The following is a 20535-nucleotide window of genomic DNA, read 5'->3' on the forward strand; positions in this document are numbered from 1 at the left end:
CCCCAGGGGGCGCGCTCTCAAGCACACCCTCTAAGGACTCCAAGAAGGGTGAGTACTCTGACAGTCAGGACCCGTCCACCCACCCGAAGGCGGACGGAGGCTACCCTCTCGTCTACCGGGGTGAACCCCAATGTACAGGCGCCGAGCCGTGGAGCAACTAATATGCCCACACCGGCTCTGCGCCTCTCACCACGGGCAACTCCAGAGTGGAAGAGAGTCCAACCCCTCTCGAGAGGACTGGTGCCAGAGCCCAAGCCGTGCATGGAGGTGAGTCCGACTATATCTATTCGGAATTTCTCAACCTCATGCACCAACCCGGGCTCCTTCCCTGCCAGAGAGGTAACGTTCCATGTCCCAAAAGCCAGTTTCTGTAGCCAGGGATTGTCGTGCCAAGGACCCCTCCCTTGGCCGCTACCCAGCTCTCTACGCACCCGACCCCTTTTGACCCTCCTACAGGTGGTGAACCCATGGGAAGAGGGTCCCACGTCGTCCCTTCGGCAAAGCATGTATTTTTCAAAACCACAAATATATATACAAGAGCAATTGTTAATCTTGCGTGGTCATTTCCAGACTGCTAGTGGAGTTTCGATGAGATTTTCAATGTTTCTTTTGAAAAGTGCATTTTCTTTGCTAGTTTTGTTTTTATGGGTACTCAACCCTAGGATGCATGACCTACCACAAGGGTCGGGAGCTTTTTTGATCTAATAAGCCATAATATATCTTTTTTTTTTTAAGAGGGCCGTACCATATTCTTTAAGACGGGCGGCATTAGCTAAGGAGGTAGAGCGCTCGTCTGGGGATCAAGAGATCGCAGCTTCGAATCCCGGCTCCTTCGTGTTACATGTCGAAGTGTCCTTGGGTAAGACACTGAACCCCTAATGCCCCCAATAAGCAGGTTAGCGCCTTACAAGGCTGCACGGCCGTTATTTGGAAATGTGAAGCATATTGTAAAGCGCTTTGGGAAGTCATTGACTTGAAAAGCGCTAAATAAATGCAGATCATTTTCATTTCAAGACAAAAGTAATCGAAACCACCTGAACTGCTCTCCAAACAAAATCCAATTTTTCAGAGCATATTATTAGACTGTGTGACGTTTGATGATTTGAAAAAACATATTAAAGCTGCAACAACTTATCAATAAATTATTAAAAGCGTTGGCAACTAATTACCTCATCGAATTATCGTGTTCCGCAATTTATGAGCCACTAAGAACGTCAATCCATGCAGATGAGTGCATTGGATCCCGTTGTGAAGTTGTAAACGTATACAACCTCTTTGGTCCGACAGAAAGCGCCTTGAGACCGATTTTACAAAAATACGGTATCTTTTTTTTTAATTCATTTTTTAATTGATCATTGTATCATTACAAACAAAATTCCCTTTACACAGTCTAACACTACAAAGTTAACAAGGGAACAGAAAGTGCTGCAGAAATACAAAGAAAAAATATGGAAATAAAAAAATATATACAGTAATAAAAAAAATAATAATGATGACATGTTTATCTCAACACAAGGGGGCTGCATTTTAAGAATATTGTTTATTATCTGAACATTGTGAATATTGATCATATTCAAGGATTTAACCAAAAACCGAAATTCATTGATGGCAGTTTTAATAGTAGGTATGGTATACAGTTTTGATATTTTTTGGCATATACAAATTTTGATGCAAATTAAAATGAAATTTATTGCACTCTCTTCATTTTTGTTTTGGGTAATAAGTCTAAATGTAATGTGTTCTTTGGATAAAGTGGTAGGAAAAGTATCTTACACATTTGCAAGTCTATAGCATACATTTGTATGTATTTTTGCTTATCGTTAAGTTAATGTTTCTTATATTACTATTTTGTATTACAGAATATTCTGTTGTGCTGCGCACAATTTTTTCAATCTGTCCAAAACTTCAAGATTCGATTTATGAAAAGAAAAATCGACCCATTCATTGATTATTAGAATAATCATTGTAGCCCTAAAACTGAAATAAAAATGATAGAGCCTGTGTCCCATATCAACATATATACCACTTTAAGCTAATCCTCTCTTCGTTACATAGAATCGTTGAAGCGCATCTAAGCCTATTTTTTGTAAATAGTTAAAAACAAGGTGCAGGCAAAGTTCTTTTATGAAAGTGTCACAAAAAACTGCAGCTCGGTAGCCTAGATGGTAGGGCGCTCGCTCCGAGACTGGGAGGTCGCTGGTTCAAGCCTCGGCCGAGTCATACCTAAGATTTACAACATTGGTACTCATTGCCGCTCTGCTTGGCGCTCGGCATTAAGGGTTGGAATTGGGGGGTTTGGTCACCTAATGACTCCCAACACAGCAGTTGGGTCTAAAATGGCGGCGCCCAGTTTGGCTGCAGTTGCATCGGCTTGTACGGGTCAGGTGTATCGACATTTCGTTCTGTGTGCATGGTTACAAAGAATGACAATAAAAGTAAATTATATTCTATTCAAATGAAGTTTATGGATGTGTTTCCCCTTCGCGCAAAGGAAGCGTGTGAGAGGGGAGCGTCCTATGTGTGCAGAGATCCGGCAACCCCCATCAATCAAAATCACCCACTCCTACCCCAATCCAATGGTTGCGTATTTGGCTAGTGTTCCAGTGTTTTCTTTATTTTTTTAAAGCGTCTAAACATTGAACATCCATTAATTAATGAACTTCCGCATAAAGGATTCCTTAGCAACGTAAAGCCAAAACGGGGAATGTTCTTGTAAACTGTGACTGTAGTCAAAACTGTGCCATATATATTATTTGACTAAACAGCTGATATTGTCAGCGTAGTTTCAGTTAAGCACCCAACCATACTCAACTTTCAGCTCATCAGATTTGGAACGCTACAGAAGAAATTTGCACAAGCAGTATTTTATCTCTGAACCATATGTACTCATTAAAAGAGCCATTGGATCCAGACCCCTGACCTAACAGTAAATATATTATTTCATGAGAGGGTTCAAAAAGAAGTGTGGGGAAAAAAAATACTAATAGCATCATGTCATTAGCATGTTTTTGGGGAATAGATTGAATATGACAATAGTATAACTTTTTTAAGAATAACAACCCATGAGGGCCCCTTTGTGATCCCACTTAATGCATCCAAGGGTTAATACTAGTGACAGGGTTGTTAGACCCATTCATTGACTGTTAGACTGTGGAGAAATACAAATGTATGGCTTCATGCCATTGTCCCAGCTGTCTTCCAGCTAAAATGCCCATGCTAACTCATCTTCAGGCATGTGACTAAAAAAGGCGAGTATAAAAACTTCTCATTTCTGTGTGTTCCAACTTAGATTGCTCAATGTTAGTAGCACTTGCAATTATTATTTCAGTTTTGGACAAAACTTTAGTGTGTTACCTTTCAAAAGGTAACAAAACCCTCCATATTCTCCAAACAATTCAACATAAGCATTCGATTTATCTGCTTTGGGTACGTCTTGGACTGGTACTTTAGGTGAATTTCAAAGGATTGTTAAGCGGGGAGCTTCGTTAGGGTTTCTATCTATAAATCCTTGAAAGAAATGCGGTGTATTGTGATTACACAATCACACTACGTCACATCGCAATATCGATTGGATTTTGGTTTGTCATGCAGTCCTAAATTTTATTATCTATAATTGACGTGTAAACCTTGCACTAATACACACTTCATAGTCCCCTGTAGGTGGAGCATCCACCTGTGATATTGGGTAATGACGCTTCATTGCAAACAAGTCACATGGGTTTACCAGCAATGCCAGTTAACATATATTCACCCTCCGATCTGTTTTGAAAGGCTGTTTTCAGAATCAACTTTTCTCTAGGTCATTGTAAGTGTACCATCTGCGTAACCCACTGCAACAAAAACGTCACCCTGCTTTTCTCCGTTTAGCCTTTCGTTACATTGTGATAGATAAGAGCGCGTCTGGGCGTTATCTCTTTACTTCTTGACACTTAAGACTAACTGTTAATGCACCTCTCAGTTTGTTTTTAAACTGGCTGTTGACATGTTGTTTGTCAGCAGGTAGTTGTAAAAGTGGCTGAACTCATCAGGCTTCAACTAACTCGATTAATGCAGGAACATTACCGGAAGTCTTGCGGTGGCATGGCAGCTGAAGTGCTGCATTATGGGATCTATAGTTTGAGTGTTATCAGTGTTTCATATAGCCGGGCCATTACAGTAGATGTATATGAAATGATTTCATGGGCCGGATATAATTGTACGCTGGGCCAAATGTGGCCCGCGGGCAACGAGTTTGACAATTTTGCTGGAGGCTTTTTTTTCTTGGTATAAAAAAAAAAAATCGATATTGTGATCGCCAGATGGTGCTACGTGGATTATTATTGGGTTCCAGAAGCGACAAAGGGAGAAGGCAAGAGCGGTGCAGCTGGTCCGGCCTATTGCTAACGGCTAGGTTAACAACTCTTCGAAGCCACCGCTGTGGATCCTGTATCTTGTCAACGCCAGGTCCATTAGAAACGGATGACTTGGAGCAACAACTTGTGGGAAACCGCTACATTAGGGGCGTTTTGTTGAGCATCACCAGGATCTTTCTAAATTAGAAGATGCCCGATGCTCGCGCTCTCTAAATTGTTTTCTTACACTGTAAGAAGCCCTCCAATTTAGTTTTACTTTTGTAGAATGACAATAAAACCATTAATTCAACTGCAATTAAATGTTGTGGGTTACAGTCCTATACTTCTAGTCAGTTTTGGTAGTCTCGAGTTAAGTCTAACCCTTTTGGGGCTTTTATGAATGGGTGATGCCACTTTGCAGATTTTCACTTCTCACGGGGGTTCTTGTCCCCATCAACCACGTAAACTAGGGATTTCTGTATACAACACAGTCATATGCACCTTGATTTTAAGCCAAAGCAAATGAAGCCTAGTGATCAGGGGGACAATAATTCCTTGTTGGGTGACTGAAAATAGAAATCTGATCACTCACCTCTCGACACTCAATTACAAGTTCACTGACACATCGCACAAACATGTTCTCTCCCTGGCTGTCCTTCTCATTGCTGCAGATGTCGAATGTTATGTATTAGAAAACATTTGAGAAATGAAACACTAAAGAACTGAAAAAAATTACCGTAAGAAGTAAAAGTACTGCAAGGCTTCCCGTGGATCAGTGGACTCAAATTTGCGAGTGTAAAGCATTAGCAAGCGGATAAAGTTGAGGCGACGCACAGTAAGGGGATCGCCAGGCTCTTGAGTCACTGTACATTAAACATGCTTACAAGACAGCAAAAAAACACCCGATCATATGTTCATATACTTACGTAGATGAGCACTTTGGCTGGAGAACTTCAGCAAGACCTGAAGCTCGTACAACACCAATGCCACATGAACAGCATGACTTCTAAGTCCTTCGATACGAAACAAAAATGCTACTGCAGCTTCAAACTGAGCGGTCAGGAATAAGACCTGGAAATACAGGAATGGCTGCTGGCTTGCTGAGAAGTGGGTCTCTCCTGTTAAATGGAAGGAAAATACTTTAATATTTCAGCACATAAATACAAACTTGTTATTCTCAATTATGTCAGATAATGGACTCAAAGAACTTTGCCAAAGAAATTTTGAATTCTAAACCTATTAAAAATCTGTTATTCCAGGGAGCCTGATGTTTGACACGCCAACTGATTTAATCTGGTCCGTGAGACAATGCTGAGAGGAGCCACAAGATAAAAATGAGCCACATCACATAAAACAATTATCTGCAGTTTTAAATAAGTCCATTGGATCTCAAATGAGCCAGGTGCCAGAGCTGTACTTGCTAACCCCCACTTATAAACCAGAGAACATTTGAGGAAACACAACTATGAATGAATGAATGAATACTTTATTTGAACATCAAAATAAAAACAGAACAAAAACAATAATTTAATAACAAAATAACATTACATAATATGTTCAAAAAGGGGTAATAAGAAGCAAAATGCTTATGCTACCTACCCCTTCGTCTTCCCCACCAAATATACCAATGATATCACAACAATTGTAATGATATTAATAATAACAGTTTTGATATAAGAATAGCAACAATAACATGAGGTTAACTCGACGCACTATTCCCAATATCCCGCACCACTCATACCCCACCCTCCTTATCTCTGTATTCCGCCAGTAATGTTCCTTTGTATCTAAACCTGAACAAGTGAATAGTTGGACACTGTTTGATTTCGTCTTGCAATCCGTTCCAAACCTGGACTCCACACACAGACACACACATACTTTTCTGGTGGTTTTCAACTTTGGGATTATGAATTCACTACAGCCCCTAAAGTTATAATTTCCCTCTTTCCGAATGAATAATTTATTGATGTTTTCTGGAACTATGTTTTTGTTGACCTTAAATAGGAGTTGTGCAGTGAAAATTTTTACTAAATCATCTATTTTAATAATTTGGACTGTTGGAATAAAATATTAGTATGATCTCAATATCCTACCATGTGTATGGTTCTAATTGCACGTTTTTGGAGGACAAAAAGGGGCTTTAGTGAACTTTTGTAATTATTGCCCCAGACTTCTGCACATGTTGTATGGCAGAACTACAGAACAATAAATATAATGCATTACAGTTTAAAATGGATTTGGCTTCATTAATTATTGAAATGCTTTTAGATACTTTAGTTTGTATATGTCTGATGTGTGTTTTCCAGCTTAATCTATTGTCTATTATGACCCCCTAAAAACGTAATTTCTGATACAGCGTCTATTGCAGCACCATCCATTTTTACTTCTAAATCTTGATTTGCCTTGCGATTACCAAAGAATATTACTTTAGTTTTATTTCAATTTAAAGAGAATTCATTTATATGCATCCATATTTTTCGGTTAATTAATTACACGTTGAAATTTAACTTGGACAAGCCAGGAATCGAACCTGCAATCTCTCGGTTCAGAGTTGACTGAGGGATAGCTTCTTTTCCAAAGCTATCACATTTTTAAAGTGCAATGTCCTGGTTTTAAGTGCAATGTCCAATACAGATATCTGTCAAATTCACAAATATCAGTGCTGATAAACAGCCTGCCCCATGGTCGACTCTACTAATACTGAAAATGAGCAAACACTACTTGCTCTTCTAACTTTTTTTTAAGTAAAATACAAAATAAATGGAAATAATTATAATTATCTGCAAGTCTTTGACTTGATTTATTCTTTAACTACCTTCTTGAAACAAAGTAAGTTACTACATACATTTCCCTGTACATGAACAGTTATATAAAAAAAATTATATTGTACTCTGCTGCAAACCAATAATGTGGATGAATTTTACAGTTACCCACCTGATCACTGGAATAAGGCAAATGTACTGAGCAATGTGTGTTTTATGCAAAGATAAAATTGGGCAATTTCCTAAAAGACAAATAACTACTGTGCTTTATTTTGCACTTTATAAAAAATGCATCTCATATACTTGCAGGTGGATAGCATACATTTTTATGTATTGCGTTTATTTGTAATCATTTTTTATTGTTTTAAATTACAGAATATTATGTCTTGTGCACTTTTTTTAGGATTGCAAAATTTGAGCATCCTTGCGGGCAAAGCGACATTATGTCATTGCAACACTTAGCCACTTTGGATGTATACAAAACACATTTCAAACCCTGTGTCACCATAAATGAGCACATTTCCTTTAGACCCTCTCTTCTAAACACAATAAAGGAAAAAAAAACACCCGGTGAGAGAGGCCACTTTTTTTAAAATTACAATTTCTGAACTTCTTTCCAAAAATGTAGCCTTTAACTAACAGTGCATACCGTAATCTTCCAGCAGTTGTTTCTGTAGTTGAGGCAAGGTCAGTTTGTCCTGAGGTGAGATGCTGCCATCATCATCAAAACAGACCTGATTCAACTACAGAGAGAAGAAAAATATGTAAGACAAATTTGATTGAGAAGATTAAGCACATTAAAAAGCAGAAACACAAACTATCATTCCTTTTTCGCCCCTACTTGAGACAAGACTCATTTACCTTTAATTGGACTTTCACATGCCCTCCAACAACAAACGGATTAAGGAAAAACTGCTAACCTGAAACCCGAGAAAATCAGATTCTCTCTTAAAGGTTCCACATGTCCTGGCAACCCTTTTTATAACACATAGACACCCTGCGGTTTTTATATGTGATCACTAGTTCTGATTCAGCTCGTCAATGGAGACTCCTATGTTAACTCTCTCCTTAATATTACCACCAATAAAGAGAAAATGTATAAAAATTGATTTTAAAAAAAGGGGAATCAATACTTAAAAAATAAATCGTAATTGCGGGAGATTCTGTTTACAAGTACAGTAGGGCAAATGAGAATTTAGTCAACCACTAATTGTGCAAGTTTTACCATTTTGAAAAGAATAGAAAAGCCTAAAAAGTCAACATGGGTAAACCTCAGCCACGAGAGACATTATAGAGAAAAAGCATTGGATTACATTGTTTGATTCCTAAATAATTTATTTCTATATTAGAATGAAAACAAATATTTGGTCACTTACAAACAAGCAAGATTTCTGGCAAACAAAGAGGTCTAACTTTTTCTAACGAGGCTCCACTTGTTACCTGTATTACTGGCACACATTTTAACTCATTATCCGTATAAAATACACCTGCCCACAACCTCAGTCAATCACATTCCAAATTCCGCGATGGTCAAGACCAAAGAGCCTTGACGGCGAAGACCGGAGACAGAGTTGTAGAACTGCACCTGGTTGGGAAGACTGTATCTGCAATAGGCAAAATGCTTGGTGTCAAGAAATCAACTGTGGGAGTAAAAAATTGAAAACGGAAGACATAGAAGACCAATACAAAACTCCCTCAATCTGGGACTCCATGCAAAATCCCTATCCCGTGCCAACAAAATGATAACAGAACGGTGAACAAAAATCCCAGAACCATATGGGGAGACCTAGTCAATGACCTACAGAGAACAGGGACCACAATAACTATCAGTAACACAATGCACCGCCAGGGACTCAAATTCTGCACTGCCGGACGTGTCTTCCTGCTGATGCCAGTACACATCCAGGCCCGCCCACACCGACTGTGAAGCATAAGGGTGGAAACATCATGCTTTCAGCTTTTTTCCTTCAAAAGGGACCAGAACGACTGATCTGTGTAAAGAATGAAAGGGGCCATGAATAGAAATATTTTGAGTGAAAATCTCCTTCCGCCAGCAAGGCATTGAAAATGGGAAGTTGCAGGGTCTTTAAGTATGACAATGATGCCAAACACACAGCCAGGGCAACAAAGAAGTGGCTTCGTAAGAAGCCTACAAAGTCCTGTGGTGTCCTAGCCAGTCTCCAGATCTCACCCAAATTGAAAATCTGTGGAGGGAGTTGAAGTCTGAGTTACCCAACAACAGTCCAAAGACGTCACTGCTCTAGAGATCAGCATGAAGGAATGGGCCAAAATACTAGAAAAAGTGAAAAAAGTTTGAAGAGTTACTGAAAATTTGGCCTTCTTTATGGCCAACACAGGGTAAAGTATTGAGATTAACTTTTGGTATTGACCAATTTTTGTAAATGATTTGTAAATAAATTAATTTTATTCACATTCTGTCTCTTATGGTTGAGGTTGTTAAGGTATGTTAACAATTACAGGCCACTCTAATATTTTCAAGTGGGGGAACCTGAAATAGTATTGAATATACCTTTTTTTATCATCGTTACAAAAAGAGTTGAACATATAAATTGGACGTGGCAATCCAATTACACATTTAGTCTGTATAAAATAAAATAAAAAGCTATAAAGATAATAAGAATTTGGATATATATGAACACAAAATATTTACTCAAGAAGGTGTGGGCACGTAAAAGCAGAAGATATTTACATTGGGTGTTTACTTACAGGGGATTGTAGTAGTGCAATATGCAAAAGTACAAATAGGCAACACTGTGCAAAGTAAGCATAGTCATGAATAACATTTTACATCTGTATGAGGTAGTGTGTTTGCATTGGTATTCTTTTTTTTAAGAGTTTGTGGAGAGTTTCAGGATTTTTGTACAGTGTGTATGTAGCGTGGTGATGGCTCTTGGGCAGAAACTGTCTCAGTCTGTTTGTTTTTGTTTTGTGTGACCTGTGGCGTCTGCCGGAGGGCAGCAGGTCAAAGAGGTGGATGCCGGGATGAGAGGAGTCCTTGATGTTTTCTACTCTGCTGAGGTAGCGAGAGAAGGCAATGTCCTCCAAACTGGGCAGAAAACAACCAACGATTCTCTAGGCTGTGTTGATGACCCTCTGAAGTATTTTCCTGTCTGCTGCCGTGCACCCAGCATACCACATCGTGATGCTGTATGCCAGAATGCTCTCCACTGTGGCTCTGTAGAAGGACACCAGCAGCTGCAGTTCCAGATTATTTTTCCTGAGCACTCTCAGGAAATGGAGCCGCTGCTGCGCCTTCCCTACCACGGCTCTGGTGTTTGCAGACCAGGAGAGGACGTCGGAGATGTGCACACCCAGGAATTTGACAGAGTGGACTCTCTCTACACAGTCTCCGTTTATAATGAGTGGTGCTGGGTTCCTACCTTTCCTCCTGAAGTCCAGTCTGAGTTCCTTTGTTTTTGTGGTGTTCAACTTGCACAATTACCTACTAAATGCTTATTTGCCCCACGGTAATCCTAGAACTAAAGAACAAAAATACAGTACCTTGAGCCACAAATAGTCTTCAGTCTTGTCGGCCACTTCTCCATGGTTTTCACTGATGTCACATTTCCCAACAAAGCAGTAAACAGCTCGCTTGTAGGGATCTGCACTGTTCCTTAATGCTCGACGGTAATGGAGACGAAGCTTGTTCTCTGAAGTTGGTGAAAGACTAAAAGGTGAAAAAAACGGTGGAACATTAGAAAGAACATTGCAATACAGCTAGAAGTCAAATGAGTTGTGTGCGTGTATTTGTCAAAAAAGAAGAATAGACAATTTCTCACCGTCTATTTGGGCTGTTTGCATACTCCTCAAACCACATTTTGAAATCTCCTAGTTGGTGCTGGACTCGATTGATCACGTTCATGGTTGCATTCAGGTCCCCACATCGTAGACAATAGTAGATCACAGCCCATACTGGATGGCCCTCTATCTCACCATCCTTGTCACAATTACAAAACTATATTTAACCAAACCTTAAAATTAAACTACCATACTCACACCTCAATATACAAACTACTTTAGGTTCGGAGTTAAAAAAAACGAAGCTCCCGAGAACAACTAGATGGAACAGGCCTGTTCTCAAACTCAAGTGACTTACATGTATTTTGTGTGTGTATGATATTGTAAAAACCCTGCTTAGCATTTTAAAAATTTTCATTTATAACGAAATACTGAACATGGCAACTCCAGGATAAACATTTAATAAAGACTTATAAGAGAAAAAAATAAAGGATAAATAATCAAAAATATTTACTAGGTAATGCTTGGTCATTTGTAAGTGCATCAGAACAACAGTGAAAAGTAGTGCAATGACATTTAGTTGCAACATAGTTACTAAATAGTCATACAGTCCTTTTAGAATGTTTAACATGTATAATTTTTACAACATGTATTTTAAATACATCTCTATGTTTCTGTTATAGTGTGCCTAACAGGTTTAACCTTATGAGAACAGCAGAACTATAAAAACATGCCAATGTATTTAAAGAGATTTACAGAGTTATTTTGTGTTGACATATTTTATATTGAGAGGGAGTTTTTTTGAACAAAGCATTCCCAGTAGAATCCGAAGTTAAATATCAATGCAAAAAAAACAAAAGAAGCTCTTCTAAAACCTGATGCTAATTAAATCTTTCAACTTAAATGAAATCCAATTCCCCTATTTTTGTAAAAGTGAAAACACACAACATATACAGGGTTCATGAACCTTTTTAATGGCAAACTCTTTTTAAGGGGTTTCAAAAGCCAAATCACCAATTTTATCAGTACCATTAAGGGAAGAACGGAAACCTAAAACCTTAGTGTACTCTCGCCCAAACCTTATTTCGGAACCCAAAAATTGGTTAAAAACCCTAACTTGCAGCCCAAACCGCAGCTACTAAGACGAACCCCACACCTAATCCTAGCTGTAACCCTGTTTGAAACTGTAACCCTAGCGCCAAACCCATTTTGGAACCCTAGATTCTGTTTGTAACCCTAATATGGAGCTGAAACCCTACAGTAGTTTCGAACCATAAACCTACACATAATTCTAAGTGTAACCCTAGTGCCAAACCATATTTTAGAACCGAAACTGAATTTTAGTTTAATACCTGAATAAGTAGCTAAAACCCTAGTTTCTAACCCTAACCCCGGATCCCATTCTGGCACTGTAAAATAAGTTTAAAACCCATATTTTAAGCCCAAACCCTAGCTCTTAACCCTAGCTCAACACCTAACCGGAGAAACATGGCAATAATTGAGCATTGATAAGCACTTCACTTAAAATTTTAAAAAACTTCAAAAGAAAAACATGAACATTCAAGTATTTTCAAGCCTTTTCAAGCACCTGTACAAACCCTGCGTATAAAACTGCTAGATTACACATGTTTATACATGTTATACATGGGGCGGCAGTAGCTCAGGAGGTAGAGCGCTTGTCTTGGGATCACAGGATCCCAGTTCGAATCAGGGCTCGTCCGTGTTAAAAAGCGCTACATAAATGCAGTTCATTTTATACAGCATAAACATGGGTTACATAACATTATTATTTAACAAATCACAAACAATTATGAACATTTCTAAGACCATGAGCATATGTTACCTGCATTCCAGGCAAAGAACCGGGTAGTTTAATGTTAAGAAAACTGTGCACAAGTTGGTATGTTCCAGGCACCCCTCCTGGTTGTGCTTGATGAAGGTTTCCAAACACAGTCACCATGATATAATTTTGAAAACTGTAAAACAAAATAAGCCACATGCCATGGTACCTTTGTTAGCTGCATATTACCACTGGTTTTAGTTAGTGCCAATATTCCGTGTAAGCTTCTACAGGTCTAAGCAATAACACACAGTCTGTGAGCAGCTCTTGGGATAACGGTGAGCAACTTTAGTCCAGCGTTTGGCAAACAAATCATTATCAAACATGTCCAAAACCTGAGATCAAATCGTGTTACATTTTGCTGAGTTTTTGGCAATGGTAATTTTTTTATATATATTAATGAATTGGTTAATGTACTATTGGAAAGGTTGTACGGCCCACACACGCCGGTGGTTTTTACAATAACTATAAAAGATTTCCGATTTCAAAAAGTACCTTCTGTTACATACATTGGTTGCACAATACAGAACTGTATTTAATCACACTTTTTAGTGGAAGTACAATGTTGGCAAAATGATTGCAAATTAATTGAATGGAACACAGGACCTATCAAAGAAACATGTCTTTGTTCTTGCTCCTTTACTTTTTACCCTTTTTGCTATTGTTTTTTTTTCTTAGCATTGTTTCTTTTTTCCAAGCTTTTTACTTCTGTTTTCATGCCTTTTTCTTCTTTAGCTTTTCTTGTTTCCTTTTTTCTTGTATTTGTTACTTTGTTTTCTTTTTACCCTACACATAATTTGTTCTGATGATTTAAGCTTATTTCTGTTAATCAAAGGGATATTTTAATTCACACATTCACCTATTCTCCAGGAAACCAAGGGCTTGCCGCACAAATGCCATTTGAATCTCGACAGAAGTCCGACTCTCTAGTGTATCTTTGGCAGGAACCAGCAAAACATCTGTTATCTGTTTTACCATCTGCCACATGTTTGACACGTTCTAAAAAGGAAGAATATGACTGATGAGAAAAATCTACATGCATGATTTTTAAAAATACATCATATTTGCGGTTAAACGATTTTTACCTTGTCATCCAAGGTTTCTGCAACAGATGCACATAAATCTACCAGATTTGGCTTTATATGACCGTTTGCAATCTTCTCATTGTAAATGTAGATCTAAGGAGTGTGTGGTTATTATAAATAAAACAGATTACATGCACAGCAGACAGAACAAGGTATTGCGAAATTAAGAAATCATACCATACATTAAAAAAAAGCTTACAGTTCCATCTTCAAGTTCCAGAACAAAAGCGAAGAATTATGACCATAGATTGAAATGGTTCACAACAAAAAAACAGTGAGAAAACGATCACAACGTGAACAAGGTCATCGAAAAAGATGACAAAAACGAGGCAGATGATGCTGCATGCTATGTGTCGACGCAGTGTGAGGATGTGGATGAAATGGAATGAGGGAAGGTCAGCGTAGATAAAGGAGAAACATAATTTACCCATAATTCTCCCCTGCTGCCATATTTATCAATATATTCGATCTGGCCTCCTGTGCACAGTTTCTACTCAGCTATCAGGAATGGCTAAAATCAAATTAAGTCATTGTCAAATTTGAATTCAAGTATTCGTTGTCAAGTCGGTAGAAGATGGAACGGATGCCAACATTTATTTTTAATATTAAAAACCTAAATAAGGTTGAATAAGCAAGGTTACAAGCCAAAAGTCATTTTTAAGAAAAAAGGAGGATGGCTCTGGGTATTGAAACATGAAATGATACCATTAGTAATCATATTTAAAAAACAACGTATACTCTGCGTGTCAAGTTTCATTTTACTACGTGTCAAGTTCATTTTTTACATGAGTGTTTTGTTTAAACAATATTCTTATTCCATATGACAGCCAAATTATAAAAATACAGAGCGACGTGTATGACTAGACATGATGTAGTTGTTTAGCACCTAGCGGTGAAAAAATTGATTTTTTGACAAAGAGTGCACATGCGGCTATCATAACTATCATATAAACTATCATATAAACGATCATATCTATCATATAAACTAACTATCCAGAACAATATATATAAATATATATATATATATATATAACTATTATATAAACATGCATTTATTATTAGTTAGAGGTTGAGAAATCTAATTATTTGACAGACGTGGCTCAGCAAGAGGTAGCTTTTTTCTCTATTATTCCCCTTTTCTTTTCTTGTTTTGATTGTTGCTTTTTCTGTGTCCCCTTTTCTTTTTTCCTCTTTTCTTTCCCTTACTTTTCCTTTTTATTTTCATTTTTCATCTTAGTTTTTTCTCTCCTTTTTAGTTTTTTTTTCCTTTTTAAAAAGTTTCCTTTCGTCATATTTTTTATTTCCCCTTCTTTTTTTCCTCACCCCCTTTTCTCTTTCGTTCCCCCCTATCTTCCTTTTATTCTTCCTTCGTAAAAGGCGGAGTAAATAAATAAGGCAAATGGTGCATTTTGCCCAGCGACCCTATTGGGGATAAGCAGTGCAGATAATGAATGATAAAGTCTCTGTGGTGTATATTTTGTGTATACTTTCTTGTGGTGCTTTTAAGCAATCATTTTCCACTGCACTGCACAATAAAGCGACATTTAGTGGTCAAATCTTAGACTGTCCCTTTAAAGTGTAATGCACTGCAGAAAAGTTTTCATACGGTTTAAAAAAATGGGCAATGAATGAGTTCATGTTTTTTTCATTGGGCAGCAAAGGGAAATATAATTGCTTGAAATAAAAAAATACACACAACCTGGTCAACCTTTGAATACCATTTGGTTGACTCACCTGCAGTCCGTAAGCTGTCTCCACACTGTCCAAAACACTCCTCCGTGGTGGAGTCATTTCACTCACAAAGCTGGGCTGAACAAAAAGGAGAAATATTTGTTTGTAATTTGCACCATATGCTATTGGTTCTCTGAATGGCATAGCTTGATGATCAGTAGGCTTCCACACAAAGGCACATCAATCAAGTCCAATCTCAAAGAGAAATAAACACATCGCCAGCCACTTAATCATTCCAGTAAGCCGGCGGGTCTCCAGCGTGGTGTCCCGCTAAGGACAAGTTTTTTTTAAATTCTTTTTACTAATCTATTTTACATGAAATAAAACAAACTAAATCCCAATTTAGGTTTAATTAAGAAAATCTGCACAAAAGAAAAGTTTTTTGAAAGCTAGCTGTCTGGCTACCTTTGAAGCATCCGAGGAAACTTTGAGAAGGTTGGTAATGGAGTTTGGAAGAGTGTGTGATAGGTGTAAGTTATGTGTGAATGTTGGGAAGAGTAATTTGATGAAGTGTTCATGTGATGGAGTGGGCATGGCGTTGGAAATAACGTTGCATGGACAGGTGCTGGAAGAAGTTAAAAGATTTAGGTACTTGGGTTGTGATGTGAATGCAAATGGTGAAGGAGCAAGCTTTAGGGTGCTGTGAGGAGAGTGATGAACAACAAGAGTATGAGTGTGGATGTTAAGAGAGGACTGCATGATAGTGTGATTGTGCCGACTGTGTTGTATGGTGCAGAGACTTGAAGCCTGAACGCAGATTTGAGAAGGAAATAAAATGTTTTTGAGATGAAGTGTTTGAGGAGTATATTAGGAGTGACAAAATTGGATGGACTGAGAAATGAAATTGTGAGAGAGAACTGAAGTAGTTGTGGAACTGAGCAAGCGTGTGTATATGAGAGTACTCGGTTGGTTTGGACACATGGAAAGGATGGATGAGGAGCAAATGTTGAAGAGGATCTACAAAGCAGAAGTAAATGGCAGGAGACCAAGAGGAAGGCCGCGATTGACGTGGATGGATGGTGTTATGAGTGCACTGCAGAAAGAGGTCTAAATATAGTGGAAGCTAGAACTCTTGTTGGTGATAGGAATAAATAAATTATCTGCTTTTATATAGCGCTTTTCAAGTCAATGAAGACCTCCCAAAGCGCTACAATGTGCTTCACATTTACCCATTCCCTCTCTCGCACACACGCACACGCCGACGACCTTATTGGGGGCATTAGGGATTCAGTGTCTTGCCCAAGGACACTTCGACATATAACATGGAGGGGCCGAGAATCGAACCTGCGATCCCTTGATTCCAAGACGAGCGCTCCACCTCCTGAGCTTATGAGTGAAGAGGTGTTGTAAAAGGATAGTGGGATGTTTAGATGTGTTCTAAGGGATTGACAGGGCACCTGTATGATGCGGCAGGGGTAAACCAGTGAAAGCTGCCGGGCCCTGCTGTTGAACAGAAGAGTGTGTTCTGTCACCCTGACCTCAGCTTTCGTGTGTCTCGTTTCATCTGGAGGGATGAAAGCATGACCAACTTGGGTGCCGAGGTGCTTAACTTGTTTGGGCATTTGGGTTGGCCAGGGCCCAAAAATGTTTGTGTGTGTTTTTTGCTACTTTTTCCCTTTTTTAAAATTCTTTGTTTTAGTATGTGTTTGTCTTGCTGTTGGTCACCACTCTCGAGGGATATGAGCAGGGTAGATAGACAGACCGAGCTAGCCATCTTCCTACCCTTTTAGCTGTATAGCAAGCTATTTGGATAACTTTTTACATTTTCTGCGTGCTGTCTTGCCAACATTTCACCTTTTTGCGAGTGATCAAACTTAATTTTGGCTTCCTTTATAACTAGCTAACTTTGTTATTCTTTCCATCTGGCTATTTAGATGGCATTTTACTCCTTTACCTTTTATTTTGTTTACCTGTTTAACTTTCAAGCTAACTATCAAGCTACTCTTTCAGCTATCTGGCAAGATATCTAGCTGAGTTGCTATTTTAGAAATACTCATTAAACTATGTGACCTTTGCACTAATTGCTAACAAAAAGTAACTTTCAGCTTGTAGTCTGTGCAGCCCTTTGAGGTTTCTTAAGAGTAAGGGCTATACAAATACACAAATTGACGTAAAAAAGGTTGGAGAACCCTGCAGCAAACGAAAGTCCATCGATGTACTGAGTAGATACCCTTGCCTTTCTATTGCAAACCAACTAAGCACGGGGTTTGGCGATCCGATATTTTTATCCAGCCCAATTCTACTACAGTAATGTATTTTCATAGCTTTGGGTGCTACTTATGTGTGAAATTATAGACACATTATTACCGGGTATACACTAAACCGCCAGAAGGCGCTCTAGGGGCGTGTCGAAAATGTCAACCTTGACATAGGCGGACTAATGTCCCCACTAGCATACGTCACTAGCGCAAACGTCACTAAAGCAACTTTGGATCTCATTTTATGGGGAAATGTAATAGAACGGTAAAGCACAGAGAATTTGCATTTGTTATAGAAATCCCTGTTGAGTGGGTTGAAAATACTTACTATGGGGAAATGACACCACATTTTATTACCGATCGAGACAAGAATTTTCAGATTCCAAGCTATCATTTCACAAACAAATGTTTCTACCCGGTACTGAGAAGAAAATCATATTCTGCAGATTAAATGATGCAAATAGTGAAATATGCATCCAAGAAGCATAAAGAAAGTTTGGAGTTATCGAATGAGTTCATAGAGACTGGTGAAAAGTGGAGGTGACAATGAGTCCAACGAAAGCAACATAAAAGTGGAAAGAGGAAGCAGTGGATTGTCAACTGCGACACAAATGATAAAAATGTCATTGTTTTTAGTGATTTGGAGTCAAACTGATAGTTTGGGGTAAGCATGTTATTTAAGATAGAGGTTTGTGAATCATTCATAATATACTGTATAACATGCATCTCAATCATGTAACATGCGTAGACCGATGACTGTTTAAGTAATGTTTGCGCGAGAGGGGATCTTTTTGGCACAACACAGACAAGCATACAAGTATACGCATTTAAATATACAGCGGTAGTTTGGTTGTTGTTTTGTTTTCAAGTATTGATTACAAAAAACACAGATACAAATTTTTCCAAGTTCGTTTAGCTTCTTCCACTTGCGAACTAACGATTCATTAATCTTCAATTTTCTGACGGCTGCTCGGTTTCCATGTTCTACCGCGCAGCCTAGAAATCAACACACCAATGCGAACGAACACACAGAGAGCATTTAATGGAAGGGAAAGTTAGGTTTCGCATTCAATTAATATTTGGGGGGACAACTCTGTGCAGCCTACAGTAGCACAAGAACTTTCAGGGTGGCAGTAGCTCAGGAGGTAGAGCGCTCGTCTTTGGATCAAGGGATCCCAGTTCGAATCCCGGCTCGTCCGTGTTACATGTCGAAGTGTCCTTGGGTAAGACACTGAACCCCTAATACCCCCAATAAGCTGGTTAGTGCCTTACATGGCTGCAAGGCCGCTATTGGGAAATGTGGAGCACATTGTAAAGCGCTTTGGGAAGTCATTGACTTGAAAAGCGCTATATAAATGCAGATCATTTCATTTTCATTTCATTCAAATTGCTAGATCCGCTGCGGTGTTTGCACTTCCCTCGACAATGCATTGCGTGTGACGTCACATGCATTCTTCCTTATATGGTGGCAATCAAACAAGAGAGGCTTAAAAATCATAGGAGACTGATATGTCACATTTAGTTGGAAATGTATACGATCTCACAAAAAAAAATCGGAATTTACCCAACAATGTTTTAAGTCTTGACTTGGCCAAGGCTCAAACAAAGCACCTGACCGATATAACATATTGAGAGCAAAGAAAAAAAAACTAAGATGGTATCTGAATTGCTATATTTAACAGATGACCCAGATTCAAAATGAGAAAACATACCAAAAATAGGCACATGGCTTTTTGTTTTCGTTACTATTTACTTTAGGAAGTGAGTCTTTAATGGGGGACACGATTTCAAACACAAAAAAAATATCTTAATTTCTTAATATTCAAACAACTGAGTGCCTAGTACGGTGCCCCAGCAGCTGGGTGCTTAGCGCCTAGCCCCATAGTGCAAAGGTCCAGGGTGTAATTGTAGCTACTGGCTGCACAGAGCGGAGTTTGCATGTTCTCCCTGTTCCTGCGTGGCTTTTCTCTCGCATTTCAAAAACATCCAAGGTAGGTTAATTAGCAAATCAAAATGTTCCATTGGTGTGATTGGATGTATGAATCCATGTGCACTGTGACTGGTGGGCAACCCGTTCAGGGTGTCCCCTCACCACTGTATGAAGGTGGCGCTCTTACCGACGCGAACTTGATCTGATTATCGTTGCACACAATATTTCAAGATTTTGGTCGGCAGTGTTTTTTAATTGATCAATCATTGGACAAAACCGGTAATATATGATAGAATAGGCATGTACAAAGTCCAACCTGGGGGCCAGAAATGTTTTCGAAATTTGTATGGGGGAAAAATACATAAAAAATAATCAGCGTGTCACCAGACGATGGCAGTAGCCCTTTGACCACCTTGCCCTAGACTTTTTGTGAGAATTTTAGTACACCCTATTTTTTAAGTCAAGTCAAGTCACATTTATTTATATAGCCCTTAATCACAAAAATGTCTCAAATGACTGCACAGGATTACAATTACACAATTACCTGATCTTAAACCAATTTTTTTTACATGGCAACTTTATATAAAAAAGTTAAGTTTACTTTAAGGAACGCCACTTCCAGGACAACTGGAAATTTGAGTATTTTTTTAAATGAAATCTGAAACAACTGTGCCCAACGACAAAAAACTAAATGAAAACCGATGCTGTGAGAAGGTGAAGCAATTGGAAGCTTTTTTAAAACAGCACACCAGCGCTTTTACCCAAGACCCTGTGAGTCAAAAGAAAAAGTTACAAAAACGAGCGATGAGGTCGGGACAGTAATTGCGAAGCAATGCAAACATTTAAGGAGGGTGAAATGCTCTCACACATTTTGAGTTTACCAAATCTGGCTCTGCTTT

General features: G+C 38.6%; 1 protein-coding gene across 4 annotated transcripts in view; it reads right to left on the reverse strand.

Moving 5' to 3' along the window:
• The window catches only part of nup93 (nucleoporin 93), an 87802-nt gene that overhangs the window by 16106 nt on the left and 51161 nt on the right, over positions 1 to 20535 (reverse strand). For all 4 annotated transcript variants that reach the window (XM_088341104.1, XM_088341103.1, XM_088341105.1 and 1 more), the window contains 10 exons: positions 15512 to 15586; positions 13778 to 13870; positions 13552 to 13691; positions 12696 to 12828; positions 10894 to 11051; positions 10616 to 10781; positions 7743 to 7836; positions 5258 to 5449; positions 5068 to 5194; positions 4924 to 4996 (listed from right to left, as the gene is read on the reverse strand). In XM_088341104.1, coding sequence (XP_088197230.1) covers positions 4924 to 4996; positions 5068 to 5194; positions 5258 to 5449; positions 7743 to 7836; positions 10616 to 10781; positions 10894 to 11051; positions 12696 to 12828; positions 13552 to 13691; positions 13778 to 13870; positions 15512 to 15586 — 1251 coding nt within the window. The remainder of the gene's footprint in view (positions 1 to 4923; positions 4997 to 5067; positions 5195 to 5257; positions 5450 to 7742; positions 7837 to 10615; positions 10782 to 10893; positions 11052 to 12695; positions 12829 to 13551; positions 13692 to 13777; positions 13871 to 15511; positions 15587 to 20535) is intronic.

Source organism: Urocampus carinirostris, chromosome 7, assembly GCF_059441175.1.
Source record: "Urocampus carinirostris isolate Australia breed hairy pipefish chromosome 7, RoL_Ucar_1.0, whole genome shotgun sequence".
Classification (NCBI taxonomy): Eukaryota; Metazoa; Chordata; class Actinopteri; order Syngnathiformes; family Syngnathidae; genus Urocampus; species Urocampus carinirostris.